Source organism: Typopeltis vanoorti, chromosome 12, assembly GCF_054136105.1.
Source record: "Typopeltis vanoorti isolate ZY-2024b chromosome 12, IOZ_Tvanoo_1.0, whole genome shotgun sequence".
Lineage (NCBI taxonomy): Eukaryota > Metazoa > Arthropoda > Arachnida > Uropygi > Thelyphonidae > Typopeltis > Typopeltis vanoorti.
The window spans coordinates 28,041,128-28,060,472 of record NC_143560.1 but is presented as its reverse complement, the minus strand read 5'-3'; the positions used below and the strand labels follow the sequence as shown (position 1 = coordinate 28,060,472).

General features: G+C 36.2%; 1 protein-coding gene across 1 annotated transcript in view; it reads right to left on the bottom strand.

Moving 5' to 3' along the window:
* LOC150100648 (plexin-A4-like) overlaps positions 1-19,345 on the bottom strand; it is a 707,214-nt gene that overhangs the window by 584,112 nt on the left and 103,757 nt on the right. The window contains 1 exon segment of the mRNA XM_090401991.1: positions 5,636-6,802. Coding sequence (XP_090258117.1) covers positions 5,636-6,784 — 1,149 coding nt within the window. The 5' untranslated portion in view covers positions 6,785-6,802.

Here is a 19,345-nt window from a genome sequence, read left to right as displayed (position 1 = left end):
TTTAAAAGCAGCAGCTTCTAAAAATAGTCTTCTCTTCTGAATTTACTGTAATGGAGCATGATGGTCTTTTTCCAATTGATTCTTTGAGCTGTATCCAAAGCATGGCCAGCAAGGCCAGATTGACCATAGTCATGACTGCAGTTATTTTTTTATGTTCTTCCATAAGGATGGTAGCTGATCTTCCTGTCTGTCCATTGTAGGTCAACTTGCAGGAACAAGGAGCTATATACACCTAGAACTGAGAGGGGAGGGAGTTACTCTAATATCCAGAATCTTAAAGAAATAGAATCTTTGCACCACTTTCAAACTTCATTTAAAACTAGCTACCCTTATCTGCTCCACTAAAGACAAACTCCCTCCTCTCTCAGTTCCAGGTGTATATTGAGTTCCCTGTTCCTGCAAGATGGCCTATTATACTGAGGACAGAGAGGAAGATCATCCATATGGAAGAACATAAAAAATACACACCTGCAGTCATGACTATGGTCAATCTGGCCTTGCTGACCATGCTTTGAATACAGCTAACAGAATCAACTGGAAAAAGACCATGCTCCATTACAGCAAATTCAGAAGAGAAAGACTATTTTTAGAATCTGCTGCTGCTCTTAAAAATCAGCATAATTTAAATAAATATGGTTGCATAAAACTTACATCCTAGGCTGCAGACAGATGTCCATAGAGTGTGTCTCCACCTAGTCTTTCATCTATGTGTTTTAGTTTGTGGTGCCTTTGTATGTGTGTTACAAGTCTCATTTTATTCTCCCTGATGATATCTCTGTAAGTGAGACAAAAACTGAAACCATTAAATACTACTTTTAATAATTTCCTGGTGGTTGACAGCAGATCATTTATGTATAAGAGAAAGAGGGCAGGTGATGGAATGGAGTCCTGAGGCACTCCTACAATGGCATCAAAACTTGGAGCCATCCACCATGACAAGCAGTAAACAACCGAGAATAAGTTGGCTATCCAGTTATAAAGGGTGGCAGGTAGACCAAAGGAAGTCAGTATACAAAGCAGGCCTCAATACTAAACATGATCAAAAGCCCTGGAAATATTAAGGACAGTGCACATTTCTCTGAATCTTTCAATGGCATATTTCCAGTTATGGGTGATGTTAAGAGATTAGCCATGATTTGGATAGGCAGAATCCATACTGGTGGTTACTGATTAAGTGTGAGATTCTAGTTAGTGAAGAATTGACTATTGATAACTTTCTCCATTATTTTGGAGAGAATTGAGGTGATGGCAATTAGTCAGTAAGCTTCTGTTTTTTTTTTTTTTTTTTTTTTTTTGGAATGGGTTGGATCACCTGCTTTCATGTGATAAGTGAAAGCTGAGTACAGAAGAGTGAAGGGATGACAGAGGGCAGGTGCTAGGAGAGATCTCATTGGGACTAGAGTATAGGAGGTACTCGGTGGCTGATATGGAAGGAGGTGATTTCTCTTCATCTGCACAGGGATTAGGAGGAAAAGAGTGATACTAGGTCAGCTTTTTCTTTGGGTGCTCTAACAGTGTGCCATCTGGATAGGAAAGGTGGAAGCACATGTGAGTAGAAATTGCATCCAATGGATTGTAGGAGGAACTAAAAGGCACAGCTTTCATTTGGACAAGGGTTCTGCTGTTGGTCTTTATGAAGTTGGATTTGTATTTGCTGATAGTTTGTTTTCTTCATGCTCAGCCTATGCAGAAGCATAGGCTGAGCATGAAGCTGGGGTTCTTTATGCAAGCCACATGTGGTAAGCTCAGTTCCCCCCCCCCCCCTTATGCTGCTTTCATACATCTTCTACTGAACCAGGACTTGGAAAGCGAATGGGAATTTTGAATTAATGCCTTTATGCCAGTGTGGATAATTTATGTGACTCGCTTAGTGAAGGTATCTGGGTAAGAACAGACAAGTCATGCCATGGAAAATAGTAGCAGTTTTGGAGGTCATCCCACTTGTTACCTTAGTGGTGCTAAAGGACATTACGTTGAGTCTGTCCAGAGGACGAGCATTCTGCAAGACTAGAAACTTGCACAAAACTGTGGTCTGAGTTGTCGAAAGGAGAGATGACCTCTACTGTGTATCTGAAAAAAAAACTAGTTTAAAACTGGTAATTAGCTTACGGAATTAACGCACATAAAGTATATTAATTAAAGGCAACTTTAATGAATAACTTCTATTCATTATTCATTAAAGCAACGTCACGTTGCCATCTTCAGGAACATAAAATTATGGTACGTGCACGCAGGCACTAACAAAAGCAAATGAGGAAGAAGGCAAGAAACTAATATTGTTCCAGTCCTAATGGTGCCCTCTGGCGGGCTAATTTGGTTGTCTTGGCCGTTGGGCTGAAGTTCTCATAATATAAGTCTCCCAAATTTGGGGTAGTTTCATGCACCCAAATTTGTTGAGGTTTGGAACATTTTTAGAGCAGCTGATGATTCCTTGAATAATCTTTCATACTTAAACTTGCTGCGGTGTATTATTTTAGTTTTCTTCCAACAAATTCTATGGTGGGTATCTAAAGGCATCGTCTGCCAGCCCAGAGTGGCCGTACTGGTGAAACCAGTACGGCCACTCTGGGAAACCTCTGAGAAAATAACCAATATCCTCAAAAAATATGACCTTACTTCCTGTTACAGACCATATAAAAAGTTGGCATCCCTTATCCCCTCTACCAAACACCAACCACTTCCCCTAGACCTACCTGGTGTATACCAGATCCCTTGCAGCTGCAAATTGTCCTACTTTGGCCAAACAAGCATGACAGCAAATATCAGGATTTCAGAACACAAAGACTACATCTGGTTTCACCAGTACAGCCACTCTGGGCTGGGAGACCATGCCTTAGATACCCATCATAGAATTCATTGGAAGAATACTAAAATAATACACCGCAGCAAGTTTAAGTACGAAATATTATTCAAGGAATCATAAGCTGCTCTAAAAAATGTTCCAAACCTCAACAAATTTGGGTGCACGAAACTATCCCAAATTCGGGAGACTTACATTATGAGAACTTCAGCCCAACGGCCAAGACAACCAAATTAGCCTGCCAGAGGGCACCATTAGGACTTTAGGAACAATATTAGTTTCTTGCCTTCTTCCTCATTTGCTTTTGTTAGTGCCTGCATGCACATACCATATTTTTATGTTCCTGAAGATGGCAACGTGACGTTGCCGAAATATAGAAGTTATTCATTAAAGTTGCCTTTAATTAATATACTTTATATGCATTATTAATTCCGTAAGCTAATTACCAGTTATGAATGACCAACGTATAAGCCTTGCTACTAGAATTAGTTTAAAAAAAAAAAAACAGATCAACGGTATTGGGAAAGTGGAGGAGATTATTGGGAATTTGAGTAGTTAAGGTGTATGATTTGCATTGGATCACTGCTAGTAGTATAAACTTCTGTATCATGTCCAGCTTGATTGGTAGTGTTAAAGAAAGGAGAGTCAGACATTCAGGTCACCCAGGGAAGACTACTCTGGAGTTTGGATAGCTGAATTGAAGATGGTCAAGTTTCATGGAGAAGGTGAAGAGATCTGTGTGGTTTTCAGAGCTTGGAGACCAGTAAATGCAGCAAATGAATGTTACCAAGTGGGACAAGGAAATGAGTCAGAAGAAGTCAAAGGCAGGGAATTCTACATGTGACATTTCTCTTGTAGGCAGTGTCAGATTGCACAAAAGCGCAAAGAGTGATCATTATGGGCGACTTTATTCAACCCAATCATTGTTTAATTAAACATTGGTTGGGTAGAAGAGAAATCTCATGATAAGAATAAAGAAGAATCTATTGAAATGTTGTGAGACAACTTTCTAAAGCAACATGCTGCAAAGAGTGTTAATTTGTTCATAGCATCAGAAGGGGTTCTCTGTTAAGAATATGACCATTTACCACCAGTTGGTGACAATGATCATCCTGTGCTTTCTTCGGAATTATCTAATTATATTGATGTTCCTATTAGAACAGGTTACATACTGAACTATAAAGCTGGAAATTATGATCAACTTAGTAGAATACTTTCTTTGGTCCCATGGTATCAGTTACAGAATGGGAAATATGTCAGCAATTCATAGGAATCTTTGAAAAAGCACTTAAATAAGATGGTATCTGAATGTATCCTTAGTGTACAAAGAATAAATAGGTTGAGAGTGAAATGGATGTGCAATCTTATTAAGCAAAAGATCCACAAGAGGAAGATGATGTTGAAAGAATATCATGAGAATAAGATTGAGAGGAGTTATAAAATATCTAAAGCACAAGCCAGAAAAGTAACAAGTATTGTAGGGAAACCAAATCGGAGAATGAAAAGATATCGGCTCAGCAAGCTAAAGATAATCCAAAAGAATTTTATTGTTATGCTGCAAAAAAAAGAAAGAATGAATGTGGAAAGCTAATGAGATTGTTCAATTAATGAGTGCTCACTTTGCTAAGATACATCAGCCAAGTGTATGTAACATGGTGTACATTACTGCTACATTGGATGAAGGTTTAGAAAATGAGATTGTAAAGCTGTTGCATAACCTGGATATGAATTTGTCAATAGGGGCAGATGGAATATCAGCATGTTCACGAAAGAATGTTCAACTGAATTGGCTATGCCTTTCACGTGTTTGTATATCTTGATTCTCAGCTCAGAATGTTACTATAGGAATGTATGATAGTTCCATTGTACAAGGATAGTGCAAAAACTGTGTCTAACTACTGACCTATCACTATCTCTGATAGGTTGGTAGTTAGATACATTCATGGAAGTTAAGTTTGCTTGCAGTCAAGAAGGGGTATAATAAATTTAGTTTAATCCTTTAAACTTCCAATGCCTAAACTTCCAAGTCAAGAAGGGGGTTAGAGCAAGGTTTTTCTCTCACAGAGCAATGACTGATTAGAATAGTTTGGCTTTAGAGGTAGTGAGTACTTCTAGTGTGAATGAATTTAAGGGAAGGTATGACAGCTGGTTTGGACGATTTATAGCCTCTCTCTCAATGAGGCCTTGACTCCCTGGAGCTTTCCGATAATAATTTCATTTTTTTCTCCCTTGTCACGATAGATTTCTCTCCATACAAAACAACCCTTTCATACATGGTGTGGTTGTGAAACTGATTTTTTTCTTTCCCAATTAGTACGATGGGCATACTTGTTTCAACTTTGCTCAAATTCTCAATTTCTGGAATCACTGAAGAAAGATAATGCTGCAACTATTTCTAAACTTGATTTTAAAATTTATGTAAAAGTTTTATATGTGAATTTTAGCAAAACTGCAATTGCTTTATTTAAATACCAATTATGTGTATTTCTCCCCATATGTGACTATCATATGTTTGCACTTGTGCTAGCCAGTTAATAAATTACACTTCAAACAAATGGTAAGTCTGAAAAATCATTTGCAGACATTTTCTCATGAACTGCCAAGAAATGCTTTAAGTATCTAAAGGATTCGAATACTTGTTCTTTTGTTGATTTCTTTCACCACCACACCTTTTGTCCTCTGTGACATTTTATTCCATTCTTAGGTCCTAGTTATGTAACTCACTGTAGCATTACTTCTGAAAAAAATTTTTTTTCACAACAAAACAAATTCAATACAAAAGAAACAATTAAATAAGCAAGCTACATATAGAAAATTCTAAATTAAAACACTTACAGTTGGCATGCATTCTTGACTAGGATTGATAAAATCCAAGCCCCTGTCTCCATTGCCATTAAAACAATGCTGGATGTTCTGAGTAAACTTTCGATGTACAGCAGATAATGCATATACACAAAGAGCAGAATTTGGACTAGCTTTATTGTACACATCAGCTTCATCCTTTGATTTGGCAAACACAGCAAAAAGAACATCATCTTGAGCTGCAATACCAAGAGATACTGCCAATTCAGAGCCAGGACGACCAACATAAGAAGCTTGAGCTAGATTATAGTCTGTACCATCTGGAGCTCTACAAACTAGTGGTACCTCAGTATATGAATAATAGTGAACATCTTCATGGCAAATCCTTATCAATTTTGAAATAAAAGGTTTAGGAGGGTCAGTGAATTTTTTCTGCACTGTAACAAAGTAAGAAAAACCTTTAGAGCTGAAGCCATATACATAAGTTATTGGATATATTTCTCGTGACATACTATTAACCATTATCTTCGTGCCTGTAGTTACACCAGTATGTGCAAAGGCAAACATATTGTTCGGGTCCAGGCTACGACTACTTACAGCAGGCACATCTGATCTGTATGGCCCATTGCCTGTATATGATACCCCAACATATAGTACATGCATACGGGGTAGATTTCGAGGCCCTGGAGCAATAAAGGCAACTGTTGAAGCTGTTGCATTATTGGCAACTACAGATTCGTTGGCTGGTGTTACAAAATTTGTAACATCATTCAAATTATGGACTGTGCATATACCTTGAAAGAGACTACCACATGCAATTAGCCTGCTCTGAGGATAGTCTATAACCAGTACCTTATTGTAATAGTCAGTAGGTCTTTTAGATTCATTTGGACAAATCCTTGTAACTGGACACTTAGGACTGTCTTCTTGAGGACCCATTATGGCAACAGCTTCTAGTTTTAAATCACGAGACAGCTGGTAAATACGGTTCACTGCTCCAACATACACTTTCTCAGTATAATCATGCACAGTGAGATGACTGAACTTCTCTGTGACAGGATCTTCAAAGGCAGCATAGCTGCTATTTGCATCTCCAATGGAAGCTTCACTAATCCATAACAAAAGAAGCAGTAATCCAAACGGCCACCTCAGGCCTGGGCCCAGCAACCTCATCTGCAACATGACACAGTACACTTACACCTAAAAAAAAAAAAAATAATAATAATAAGCAACTTACTTTAAAAATGCAGATGCTACAGTTAAAAAAGAAACTTCTTTTCATAAGGCATAAAATATGTAATATTAATTCTCTAAAGAGTAAAAGCAAGAATATGAACAATAGCACATTAAATCACTGTAATTCTGGTAGTATCTATAATCACTGTAATAGTTCATTTATCCATTGTTACTGCCTGCATACACATATCTTACTGTTCTGCATTGCCTGATGATGGCAATTTGATTTTACCTAAATTTTGGAAGTATTAATAAAAGTTATTGTAATTAATATTCGGTATATATCGTAATTTCCTCAAAATAAGTTATTAAATCACTCTATTCCTCCATCACCCATACATAAGTTCTCTTGGGCCAGTGACAGCTGATCCTCAAAAGATTGTATATGGACAAACAAACATACAATTCTATGCGATACTTAACTCTAAACATAGTTTGTCACTTCTATACCCTGTGCATTCTGAGTTGATAATCAGGTCTTAGTCTATGTGATATATATATAGATACACACACACACACTAGAGGGGCTCCACCTCCCCTGGCACCCAATCCCCCAAGTTCCGGGCTGGTAAGCCAGTAAGACATAAAACATGACATAAAAACGTTTCAAATTTTGGCTTATCTTTTTATATATATATATATATATATATATATAATGTTATTCCATACAGAAGGAATAAAAATGTAACACTGAGGAAATACTATTAAGCCAAAAGGCATACAATTTTCATTATCCAATGACACCTTCGCTTTGGATGGTGTCACTGGATAATGACACCATCCAGAGTGAGTTTTTCAAACTGTAAAATTCACTCTTAATTCCTCCATTTTACCATGCAGTAGACATGCATCTTCTGGGATGATATGATAAATGAAACATTCCTCATTTTGAACAAACAATGTAAATAATCTATAGACAAATTCCTTGATTAGGCTCAAGAAGTCTCTTAGTCAATATCTTAAACATCCAAATGTGCATTGTAAAGAATACAATGAGGTTATGATTTCAGAAATTTCTGAACTAATATGCTTAGACCTGGTCACCAAGATTCTAAGGGAACTTTAGACAGGGTACAAAGGCAGGTAACAAACAAAAGAAAGATCTGTGGAACATAAGATATAAAAGATATAGTAAAAGGAACATGATCTGCAGGTTTATTCTTGTACAGAAGACAAAGCAGAAAAAATGAGTTAAACAGGAGTACCAATTTAGGATAAAGATAGTAGCTGAGGATCATGAAGTAGATCTGAACCTTACACAGACAAAAATGCCACACAAGGTTTTTCTGAGCATCTAACCCACAACAGGGCATAAAATCCTTACTATATTAGTAGCATGGATGGACTAAGCTACATAAATCAGAAGTCTTGCTCTAAAGACCAAACAGAAGCTTTTTAAAGCCAACTTACAGGGTCTTATTCATGTAAACTGGACAGTTTTCCACAACAAAATTCATCTCCTGTCTAAATACATTCTCAAGTATCCATGCCCACAGAATTCAAATGCACAGCCTGTTGGCTGAAGAGATGGTATGCTATCCACTTGGTCACAAAGGCTACAGTTTGCAAAACCTATATCTCACTAGAACCATATGTGGACAAACGGTGAAGAAGAAGAAAGATGGAGCTATTAATATTTTTTGAATACTAGAGATTACAGTCCTTATAGAATGTACGAGTGCCTGAGGATAGCCAACTTTAGAAATTCAAAAACCAGGACATTTTCTCATGCTCTCCATAATTATATCTGTGGGGAGTGCAATGCAGGCCACATGCTACTCAACTTCATCTCATTAGAAATGTTTGTCATTCAATAATTATTATGTGACACCTCTAAAGAGTATAAGCATTTATCACTAGAGGATACTACTCCACTGCAATTTACTATCTCCCTTACTTAATCCTTCAACTACATGGCAATACTACTATCAACATAACGACATCTACTGCCACCAATAGCGATGTCTGTAAGTTGTATTTTCTCTTGACCGATTTGCCTGTATGTGGGATAAAAAAAAAACAAGTTTATGGGAGGGGGGGGGGGGGAAAACTACCTCCATATGAGATCAGATAACTCGCCTTCAATTTTCAATTCAAGCCTAAATATTAATAAGAATAATAATAGAAATTCCACCTACTGTTATTTCCTTTATCATTCCTTTTAGCATATGTGTTATTTAACTAAATAAAATGTACATTATATGTTATCTGTATTTTACTGATAAATATTATTATTAAAGATTATAATTACAGTCCTGTTAGTGTTACATTCTAATTGAAGAATACTCGTATAATAATGTGTGATTATGACTCAATCAGTATACAAAACTATAACTTAAAATGAATGAATGAATGAACACTTTCATAAGGACTATCGGTCCATTTCTGAAACATTACAATTGAAATTAGAGTGGCAATAATGGCTTCAACCAGAAATTAATACTCTATAATAGTTTAAAGCAGCATTTCTCAACCTTTCTAAAGCCAAGGACAAGTAAAATGCTGAAAACAATTCCACGTACCACTAAGTTATAGAGGCATAGCTGAGGGGAGGGGGATCCGCCCCTGGCGGCACTTTTTTAGCATTTAAGAAATCTTGCCTTAGTTCTATCAAACAGCAACTGAGTGATGAAATAGACTTCGACAATGTCATCGACGATTTTACGAACAGAAAAGCAAGAAAAATAATATTTTAGAATGTTGGAATTAAAGTTTTACTTCAAAAATAAACAGTGTTTTTAATTTATTTCCCTATATGTCATTTTGACTTTTCATAATTTTTTTAAAAACCTAAATAGGAATTACCAACATTTCGGAAAAACTGTGCCATTTATAACATAATAAATCTAAAAGCATGTTTTGAATACATATGGAAACATAATTAAATTGGAAGTAAACGATTAAAAGTGTATCATCATTGAACAAAGTTTTAATTTTTATTAAACAAATAAATAATATGATCTAATTATGTTACTATAGTTCCCTCCCAGTTTGTAGATCTCTGCTTGGCATCTTGCCAAGAATAGTCGATTCATGCTGAAGGGGAGAAAGAAATGAAGGAAGTACAAATTGGTCGCCAACACGCGAAATCATGTGCTTTACAGGTAAAAGTTTCCAACTGTTATACAAGCAACATAATTAACTACAATGATCATAAAAGAGAAGTTAATTTTCCGACATGTAATAATAAACAACTCATCCCACAATACGGACTGATTACCCTATTATCGGAATGGATTCTCTTCCTATTGACATGCGCAGAAGTGTCGCGAACCTGTGGGCATACTATACTTACTTTTAATGATATGATCGAGCTTCTCGGCCCTTGCAGAGTTGCTGGATATCTGGCTCAATATTGGTCAAATTCAGTTGAAGATCAGCACACACACACAAAGACAATTTCTGTATTTTGTTTTTATTTGAAGGAGCGATGAAAATCCTTTCTCACAAAGATAGGTTGTAGAGAACTGCATGACGATTTTCAATGCTTCTTCAGATAATTCAGGAAATTCACTTCTCACTGAAGGCGAGATCCAAAATCACTTGAAAGCTCAATTAACTATTCTTTTTTCGATAACGAAAGGTCGTTCTCGTGACTGCAAGCCTGAAATGGATCGCGAACCCACAGAAATTTCTTATAAAGGTTATTTGGAAAATATGTTTCAAAATTCCGTTTTGGATTTTTGAGGTGGTCACAAATCCTTTCCAGAAACTCAGAATTAACAAAAATATCATTCTCCACTAAAAAGGATTCCAATGTTGGAAAAGGTGCAAATTGTCTGTCTTTTACATAATTAATCCATAAAACCAGTTTTTTCTCTAATGCCTTTATTTTGTCACAGGCATCAAGAACAGTTACAGAATTTCCCTGAAGGGAGAGATTTAGTTCATTTAATTTTGAAAAAATGTCTGAAAGATGGGATAGTGTTGATAATCATGCTTCATCAGGAGTGATGCAAAATCAGAATTACGTTCATTTACAAATAATAAAACTTCATGCTTTAATTGAAATAACCTTGTTAGTACTTTGCCCCTGGAAAGCCAGCGAATTTCAGAATGAAGCAAAAGTTGTATACATTCATTGCCCGTTTCATCGCAGAGTACTGAAAATAACCTGTTATTTAACGGTCGAGCTTTAATAAAATTAACTAACTTTACAGCATTATGTAGCACAGTTTTAAATTCATTTAAAACTGTGCCCTTTTATCCTTTGCCCACAATGCTAATTTATATCTTACAGAATAAATACATCACCGTTATCAACTACTGCTCATCCCAGCTTTAATGGTCAGTGAACAAAAGAAGAACCCCAACTTAAATCACTTGCTATATCATTAACACGTTCGCTGCCAACTACGAGTATACTCTTAGTATATGAGATATACTAAGAGTATACTCGTAGTATAGGTATATGAGCCTCACAAGCCAACTACGAATATACTCTTATGTCGATTATCGACCTCCTATGTCAAGCACAAGTTAGCCCGTAGTATAAGCACCTTAATTTGGACCCTTGGCTTGTGAGTAAAGCAGAGAGCACGTCTGGAGGCTTGGTAGAAGGAAAATAATTTCACAAAAGTATAGTATATTATATATGAGCCTCACAGCCAACTACGAATACACTCTTATGTCGATTATCAACCTCCTATGCCAAGCACGAATTAACCCAGAAATCTAAAAACCTAGATCAGAAAGATATTTGGTTTTAACTGTATTTTACCATTCAGATTTTTCGCTTCAACCAATTCAAATTTGTGCATATTTAAAATGGAAAGAACTTCCCTCTTATCCTTCCATTTCCTGACTAAAACAGAACCTCTTCTTTGGCAGACAAATCCCCCCTTCTTTAGTTTCTTCTGTATAACATCTGGTGGATTGTTTTTCCTAATATTTCGCAGCGTTCCACACACAAGTTTTTCTGTTAGTAAGAGATTCAGTCAGAGCTACAGAATTATAAAAATTGTCCATATGCAATACATAACCCCGGTCTAAATATTCTTCCATCAAGTGAAATATAATATCATATGCATGACCCATTTTCGCTAAAGAGGATTCAGATTTACCTGTATAAATTTTCACATAGTCGTCAGTGCATGTAAGACATATGTGGGGGTGATACAAGATTACTCGTAGTTGGCGTACGAAACAAAATTCTGTCTGATAAGCCAGCTACGAGATAACTCGTACTGACCTTGAAGAAGTGAAAGTGCTTGGTGTGCGGTAACAAACTATGCCTGAGGAGCATGGCAGCAAATGTGTTAATATACAAACTGAAGAGTAATTGCTGTAGTATAGAACACTGAGACACTCCACTACCCTCCCCACATTCAATCCCACCATACAGTATTCTCTGATGTCTATATAATAGCCCTACACCCATTCATGCCACCAGCTTTATATCCATTCTCATTTGTCCTAACTAAGTTTTCCATGTGGGTATTATGTTTGCAAAGCCCACTAATGCTAATATGATACTGCTTGACTTTGCCTTTGTCAAGTCCAGAAATCCATTTCAATTCTGCTATCACTAGTATAAAATAGGAGTAACATACTAAGTTAGGAGTTGTCTCTCACAAAGGTCATGCAGTGTCCACCATAGTGTGATATTTCTATCCACCATTGATGAATTTTACTGTTAACCAACTTTTACAATACTCTAACCAGTTATCCCCATATTAATTGGTCTGCAATTTGCAACTAATGTAATAGAGCCACTTTTATGTACTGGAACTATCTTAACATCTTTCCACTCCCTTGCCAGAACTGAAATTTAAACAACTTCAGAGGCACTGCAATTTCTCTTGCTTGTTCACATAGCACATTGGCCCACATGCCATCCATTACCACTTCTGAATTCACATTGATATTTTTCAATATGCTGAAAGCTTTCTGTTCATGTCCATTAATTATGACATCAATCTGTCACATCGGCAATTGCAAAACTTGCACCTGGATGATACATCCTTGCAAAGTGGTCACTCAGCAACAATTTGTTTGTTCTCTCACCTTCCTTCATTAGCACTGATTGGTCATCCTTCTGCAATCATACTCTTACTCAATATATAGTGAAAAAACTTTCGGATTTACTGAGGCCTGCTCAAATAATTTTTTCTCATAATCTGATTTGACTTTTCTAACCATAACAGTCACCTTATTGACTGCACTTTGTACTGCTCAAGAGCATACTGATAACTTTTTTTTACATTCCATCCACAATGTTTTCTTTTTTGCACCTCCTGCATTATTGAAATTCAGAAACACACACACACAGTCAACTACACAGTCTAAAGTAAGTAAAAATATTAATTACTAAACTTATTAATAGTTACTAAAATAAAAACTTCTCTGTAAACCTTGTGCAGTGCACATCACCTAAGTTGATGTGCACTGCACAGTAGTAGTAGCAGTGCTGCACAAGGTTACAGAGAAGTTTTTATTTTAGTAACTATTAATAAGTTTAGTAATTAATATTTTTACTTACTTTAGATTCTGTTGTTTGTGAATTTCAATACATGATATCATTAAAAAAAGCATTATATATGGTGCATGCATATGGGGAAAATGGCAACCAAGGCTTTCTAGTTCATTCTGCAACGTATTCATTGTCAAGAGTGAGTGGTTTATGGTATGAAAGTGAGAGTGGAGTATGCATGCGCGCATGCTGGAAATTCTTTTGCAAGTTCCAGAAATACAAGTTGTGCAGAAAGCAGAAGAATGAGGCCATTGCTATTAAATAGTGATAGTGATAATGTTATTGAGAACATGGAAAAAGAGCAATGATAGCAGATGAAATATGAATGAGAGATGAAAGAAGTTGAAGGTAATGTGAATGATGTAGTGACAGTAAGAAGAGAAACAGCTTACACAGAGGCCTTCACATAACAAAAGGTTAGCAACAGTGACAGGAGAATGTTAGTGTGTGATATGAGGAGAGAGAGAATGAAAGAAAAAATTAATGGGAAAATAAAGTATGAGAAACTGGGAGTAAGGAGAAGGAATTCTTTGAAGATTCAAAAATAACAGGTGTATTTATTGAGAAAGAAAGCATGTTTTCCCAGGTATGAAGATCAACGATGTTAGTGAAGCTTTTAATGATTGTTTCAGCCAGCATGGATATGAAAGAGTGGCAGATAGATGTGAAAAAGAGTGAGAAAGCAAAGATTGTGAGTTTGCTACTTCAGTACAATAGAACTGAATTGAGAAGAAGGGTCATGATTGCTAACGAGTCAATGAGAAGATTGTACAGGAAGAACGGTGTGTGTGTGAGGTATACACATGTATAGAGTGAATTTGAGGGACAAAAGGACTTGTCTGTGTAACTGATGGACTGCATTTGAATGGACTGAATAAAATGTTTAGTAAGAGTGTCATTCAGTGACAGGTTGGAGGTGCAAAATCAAGGAGAACAGAAGTAGTTGGCAGGGGGAGGGGGCGATTTATAGTCAAGAGTGGGTTCAGTAACCCCTGGGACAAATGAGTGTGAATAAGGAAATGATTATGCAATGCCAAATGTAGTTTCATAGGTTTGAAATCCGAATGAGTTTGTAATGACAATATGCTAAGGTAATTGCGAGTTCAAAAGGATATTGAAATGCATAGACAAGAAAGCCAGAAGTATTAGAAATAAAGGAGGAGTTTGGGGCATTTGGTCATCTTGATTTGACTAAAAATTATAGGTATATTGAAACTTGGGTGACAGAAAATGATATAGTTACAAGGATAGAATGTAAAGGATACTGTATTTTTAGAAAGGACAGAGGGATCAAGACAGGAGGTGGTGGTGATGTATTGCTGATGACAGTTGAAGAATTTCAACCAACAAAAACAGAAAGAGGTTAAGGAGAATTTTAGGTGTAGGGGAGATGGCTCATTTGAGGCTATTTAGTGCAGGATGTAATCCATGTGGGTTGCTGCTATAAACCAAGCAATTATTAGCGAGGGAAACTTCAACTATGGCACAAATTGGAGTAAGGAAAGAAGGAATGGTAAGATATAGTTGAATTGATACAGTTGCTAAAGGCTGATTACCTGAAACAGCTTGGAGAGGACTAGGGGTTTGAGAGTGCTGGATACAGAAGATGTATCCACATCCAATCAAGGACCGTGACCATGTGGTCTTGTTCTGGGAAGTCGCTAAATATGGAATTCACTGTCAAGAAAAGGTTTATGGTGAACTATAAAGCTGGTAATTATGACAGCCTTAGGAGACTGATTAGAGCAGTGCCATAGCTAAAGAAGCAACAAGAAGTTTGCGTTTTGGTTTAATGGTGCACAGACATCTATGGTAATGCTATGTCAGAACACATGTAATAAATAAGTGGTGTGTGTGTGTGTGTGTGTGTGTGTGTGTGTGTGTGTAAAATCTATATTTAAAAATAAATGAAACATTCCTTAGTACATAAGCTAATATAAAAGTAAAACAGTGTTAAAATTTATAATGTGTAATAAAAAAGCAGGTTTTTTTTTTTAAACCAAAAAAAAAAGAATGCTAACATCTTTTATTTCCTAATAGGGAGGAAGTGGGATCATTTTAATCATGTATTTTCCACCTTTTGCATTAGACCTTTGACCTTGGTATCTCTTCTGGGGTCTGCTCCCACTAATGAGACCTCAATAAAGTTCAAAACCGATCTGTGTAGTAGTTTTCCCCATAATGCATTGCATTATAGATGTCTGTAAGGATGTGCACCTTGCATTATGGGATACTAAGGCAATTGATATGAAGACATTAGCTTTTATGTACAGGTAGCCCATGATGTTACTTCATGTGCAAACTTTGTTTGCTTACACTTGGATAAAGGATGAAACCAAGAATATATTTTTTTAGAATCTTTAATTAATAGTATAACTAAGTGAAAAAAATTTCATCAATGATTGTTCCTGTGCAATCTTCTCATTAGCAATCACAATCCTTTTTCTCAATTCAGTCCTATTGTAACAAGGCAAAAGACTCACAATCTTTGCTTTCTCACTCTTTTTCACAGGCTTGGGTTTGATGGACAGAAAGGCTTGTACAATGCTTATGGACTGCACTTAATGGATTCAGAGTTAAGTGTCGAGAAAGAGCTTTTTCACTGAGAGTGTGGAAGTGAAAAGTCAGGAAAATGAAAGAAATTAGGGCAGATGACAATGTGTAAAGGCACCCATGAAGCAACAGAGTGCGGGAATGAACAAAAAACATCTAATCTCTCAAGCAAGAATGGGGGTAGTCAATTAAGGATATAAAGGACCTAAGGAGATGCTACAGTTTCTATATACTAATCCTAGAAGCATCAGAAATAAGAGAAAAGAGTTTGGAAGTGGTTACTGCAACCTTGCCAAAAAGCATTAACAAGACTTGGCTAACAGCAGATGGCATAGTTACAGGAAGAGAATGTAATGGATATAGTATTTTCAGGGGGGGCTAGAGTAGAAAGAAGGGGGGGTGGAGTACTGATGATGATAGAAGATGAATTGCAGCCAACAAGAATAGGAGTTATGCAGATGGCAGCACTTTTGAATCAATATGGTGTGAGAATGAGGCCAACAGGACAAAATATAAAATTGGTTGCTACTATAGGCTAGGGATGATGTGGAAGACATGCATCAGCAGGAGTACAATGAGCGCAAGTTGAGTAATTATTATGGGGGACTTCAACTTTGGAGACATACATTAGATAGAGGAAAGATCACAGAGGCCTACTCAGCAAACTACCATCATATGGCTTGTCTTTTACCCTTTACAAATGGATTGCCAGATTCTTTTCTGGATACTTATTACATATCATGGTAGTTGGTTTCTTCTGAATTTCCTCATTAGTGCAGGAATACTACTCTTTGGGTGTAGTACTCCTGGGATACTTTTCTATATAAGGATGATCACCTGCCCTCACTAACTCAAAAAGTATGATCTTCAGAGCTCTGCTGATTACAGTACACTATTCTTCAATTGACAAATGAAGAATGGAGTGTACTGACAACCACACCATTTGACAAATGGTGTGTAGTGGCCAGTCATTAGAAGCCTCAAGATCTTCCATAAGCAAAGTCTTAAACTCTGATCTTGTTATTCTTCGCTGAAGCAAGGATAACTATGTGAACTTCAATAGCTAAAAAAAAACATTTTTTTGCATACACATTTGAGATGGTGCAACCAAAACCTAAGATTGCTTGATGTTAACCAAAAAGAGGAAATAACTGGTAATTAATTTACGGAATTAACAACGCATATAAAGTAAATTAATTAAAGATAACTTTAATGAATTTAATAAATTTACTTTATATGCGTTGTTAATTCCGTAAATTAATTACCAGTTATGTCTAACCAACGTATAAGTCTTACCACTAGAATCAAAAAGAGGAAAATCTAATTAACCCATAATCCCTTCCTCACAGATTCACTCCAATCTCTCACATGCGTATACACTGTTTCTTCCTTATGTCGATTCTAGAGATACTTTTGTCGCCACTATAATTCCTCCTATTTCTTCCATGAATGTAATAACATCTACCAGTCAAAATCTATTTACCATCCAGGTCCAAACTATTGAACCAAATTCTCTCCCTCTTTCATTTCATTATGTCTCACCACTGGAATGGCCTCCTTCAACACTGTCTTTTCAAATGATTACAACCTTCAGCTGTTCAAGAAACACATAAACAGATTCATCCTTATCCATACTGATGTGCCACAGATCTTGTGAACGTTCATGATCGGTTAGATATATATAATAAAAAAATGTAACTTATGCCCTAAATTGGCGAAAGTGATTATGCAGTTTCAATTCAACTTGGTGTGAAATCACCTGCCTTATGGTTCTGTTTAAACAGAACCATAAGGCAGGTGATTGTAATAAACTCAGAAGTCAGCTTGCAGCTGTGTGCTATAGTAAAGAAAACTGTATGAGAAAGGAATCAGCAACACATGGAATCAGATGGATGTCTGAAATAAGCTATAACTGACCATCTGCAGAATCAGGAGAATAAATCACAGCGTAATTAAATGAACAAACAAAACTAAGACAAGAGCTATGTAAAACAAGAAAATGTTCTAAAACAAATGTCAATGATTTCACTTTATAGAGGACCAACACAGGAATCTTATAGTTACAAGGGAAATTTTGCAGTTCATGGCAAGTGGGAGGAAAACTCAATTCTCTGAAAGCCCAAGGAAGTGTGTAATCAAGAAGCACACATGGTCTTTAGTTCTTCAGTTTATTCCATTCGTTCAACATGGTGAACAAATGGAATAAAATGCCAGTAACATCTTGAATGGATCTTTGGTGAATATCTTCAAGGAGAGGTCTGACTGACAAAGATCCTTCTCTGGATGAGTCCTTGACGCTCTGGAGGTGCTCATATAATAATTGGCTAGCTAATGTATTTACCAACTTGCAAAAATGTCTCAAGTAATAATACACGTTATGCTAATATGCAATGCAAGACCAAAAAATAAGAAATGGTGATTAACTATAAAATTGATGACCATGCTTTTTATAAATATTTGCACATTACTAGAAAGCAAAAAAGTGACTGACCAATTATCACACTATTTTCAAATAAGTGTTTGGAAGAGCTGCAATGTGGACTCTACCCTTGTCCTCCTGCAATGAGTCTTCAGACTCCTTGGAGGCATCGCGAATAATAATAATACTTTCCACTATGCATATAGGCAAATACATGCTGAAACTGTGATTGGAGTAAAAATACAGGAAATAAGTATATTCCAAATATAGTTGAAACTGAATGAATGGCCTGCAGAGATGTATGTGAAAGTCTCCCCATGACTCCCTTCATTTTAAAAATGTGGAGAGACTGTATCATTATGGCCCTTCTTCTAGAGAATCTATGGACTTACTGAAGGAGGGCCCACATCCATACCTGAAATACCTATCATCTTTCTCTATCTCACTGCTCACCATCCAGAGTCATAATGGGTCAGCCTGGAAAGTATTCTTTCTGAAACTGAACACTTAACTCAGTTATTTCTAGTGCATTTGACACATTTTATATCATATTCAGTAAGGTTACTCTTCCAGTCATTCTTTCATTTACTTGTGTTAAATTATGAATGAACGTAATTTATAAATTATAATACTTCATATTTAACATAATCCTCCATTTCATAAGCAAGACTTGTAAATATTATTTATTGTTTGTCTCTTGCTTATAGTGTGTATTCATATAATTGCCTTGAATTTTGTTTATTATTATTTAATAATATAATCTTAAGTAATGTAACAGTTATAAAAAGGACTCTGTATAAAAATGTCATTCATTTCATTTAATTTATTCCTATAATAATATTGTAAGAAATTATATATATGTAAGTTTAACGCACCCTATGTGAACTATGATATTTTTTATTTAACATTACTGAAAGAGAAAGTAATTTTATGTAATTCTTCTGATTGAATTTGATTGGCTGTTGTCAAGGAAACGGAGTTAATTTTAGTTAGCGCGTGCGTGGAGCGTGAGCTATGGTATTCGAAGGGAGAAGGAGTTGATATGAGCTGAACTGGCTAGAAC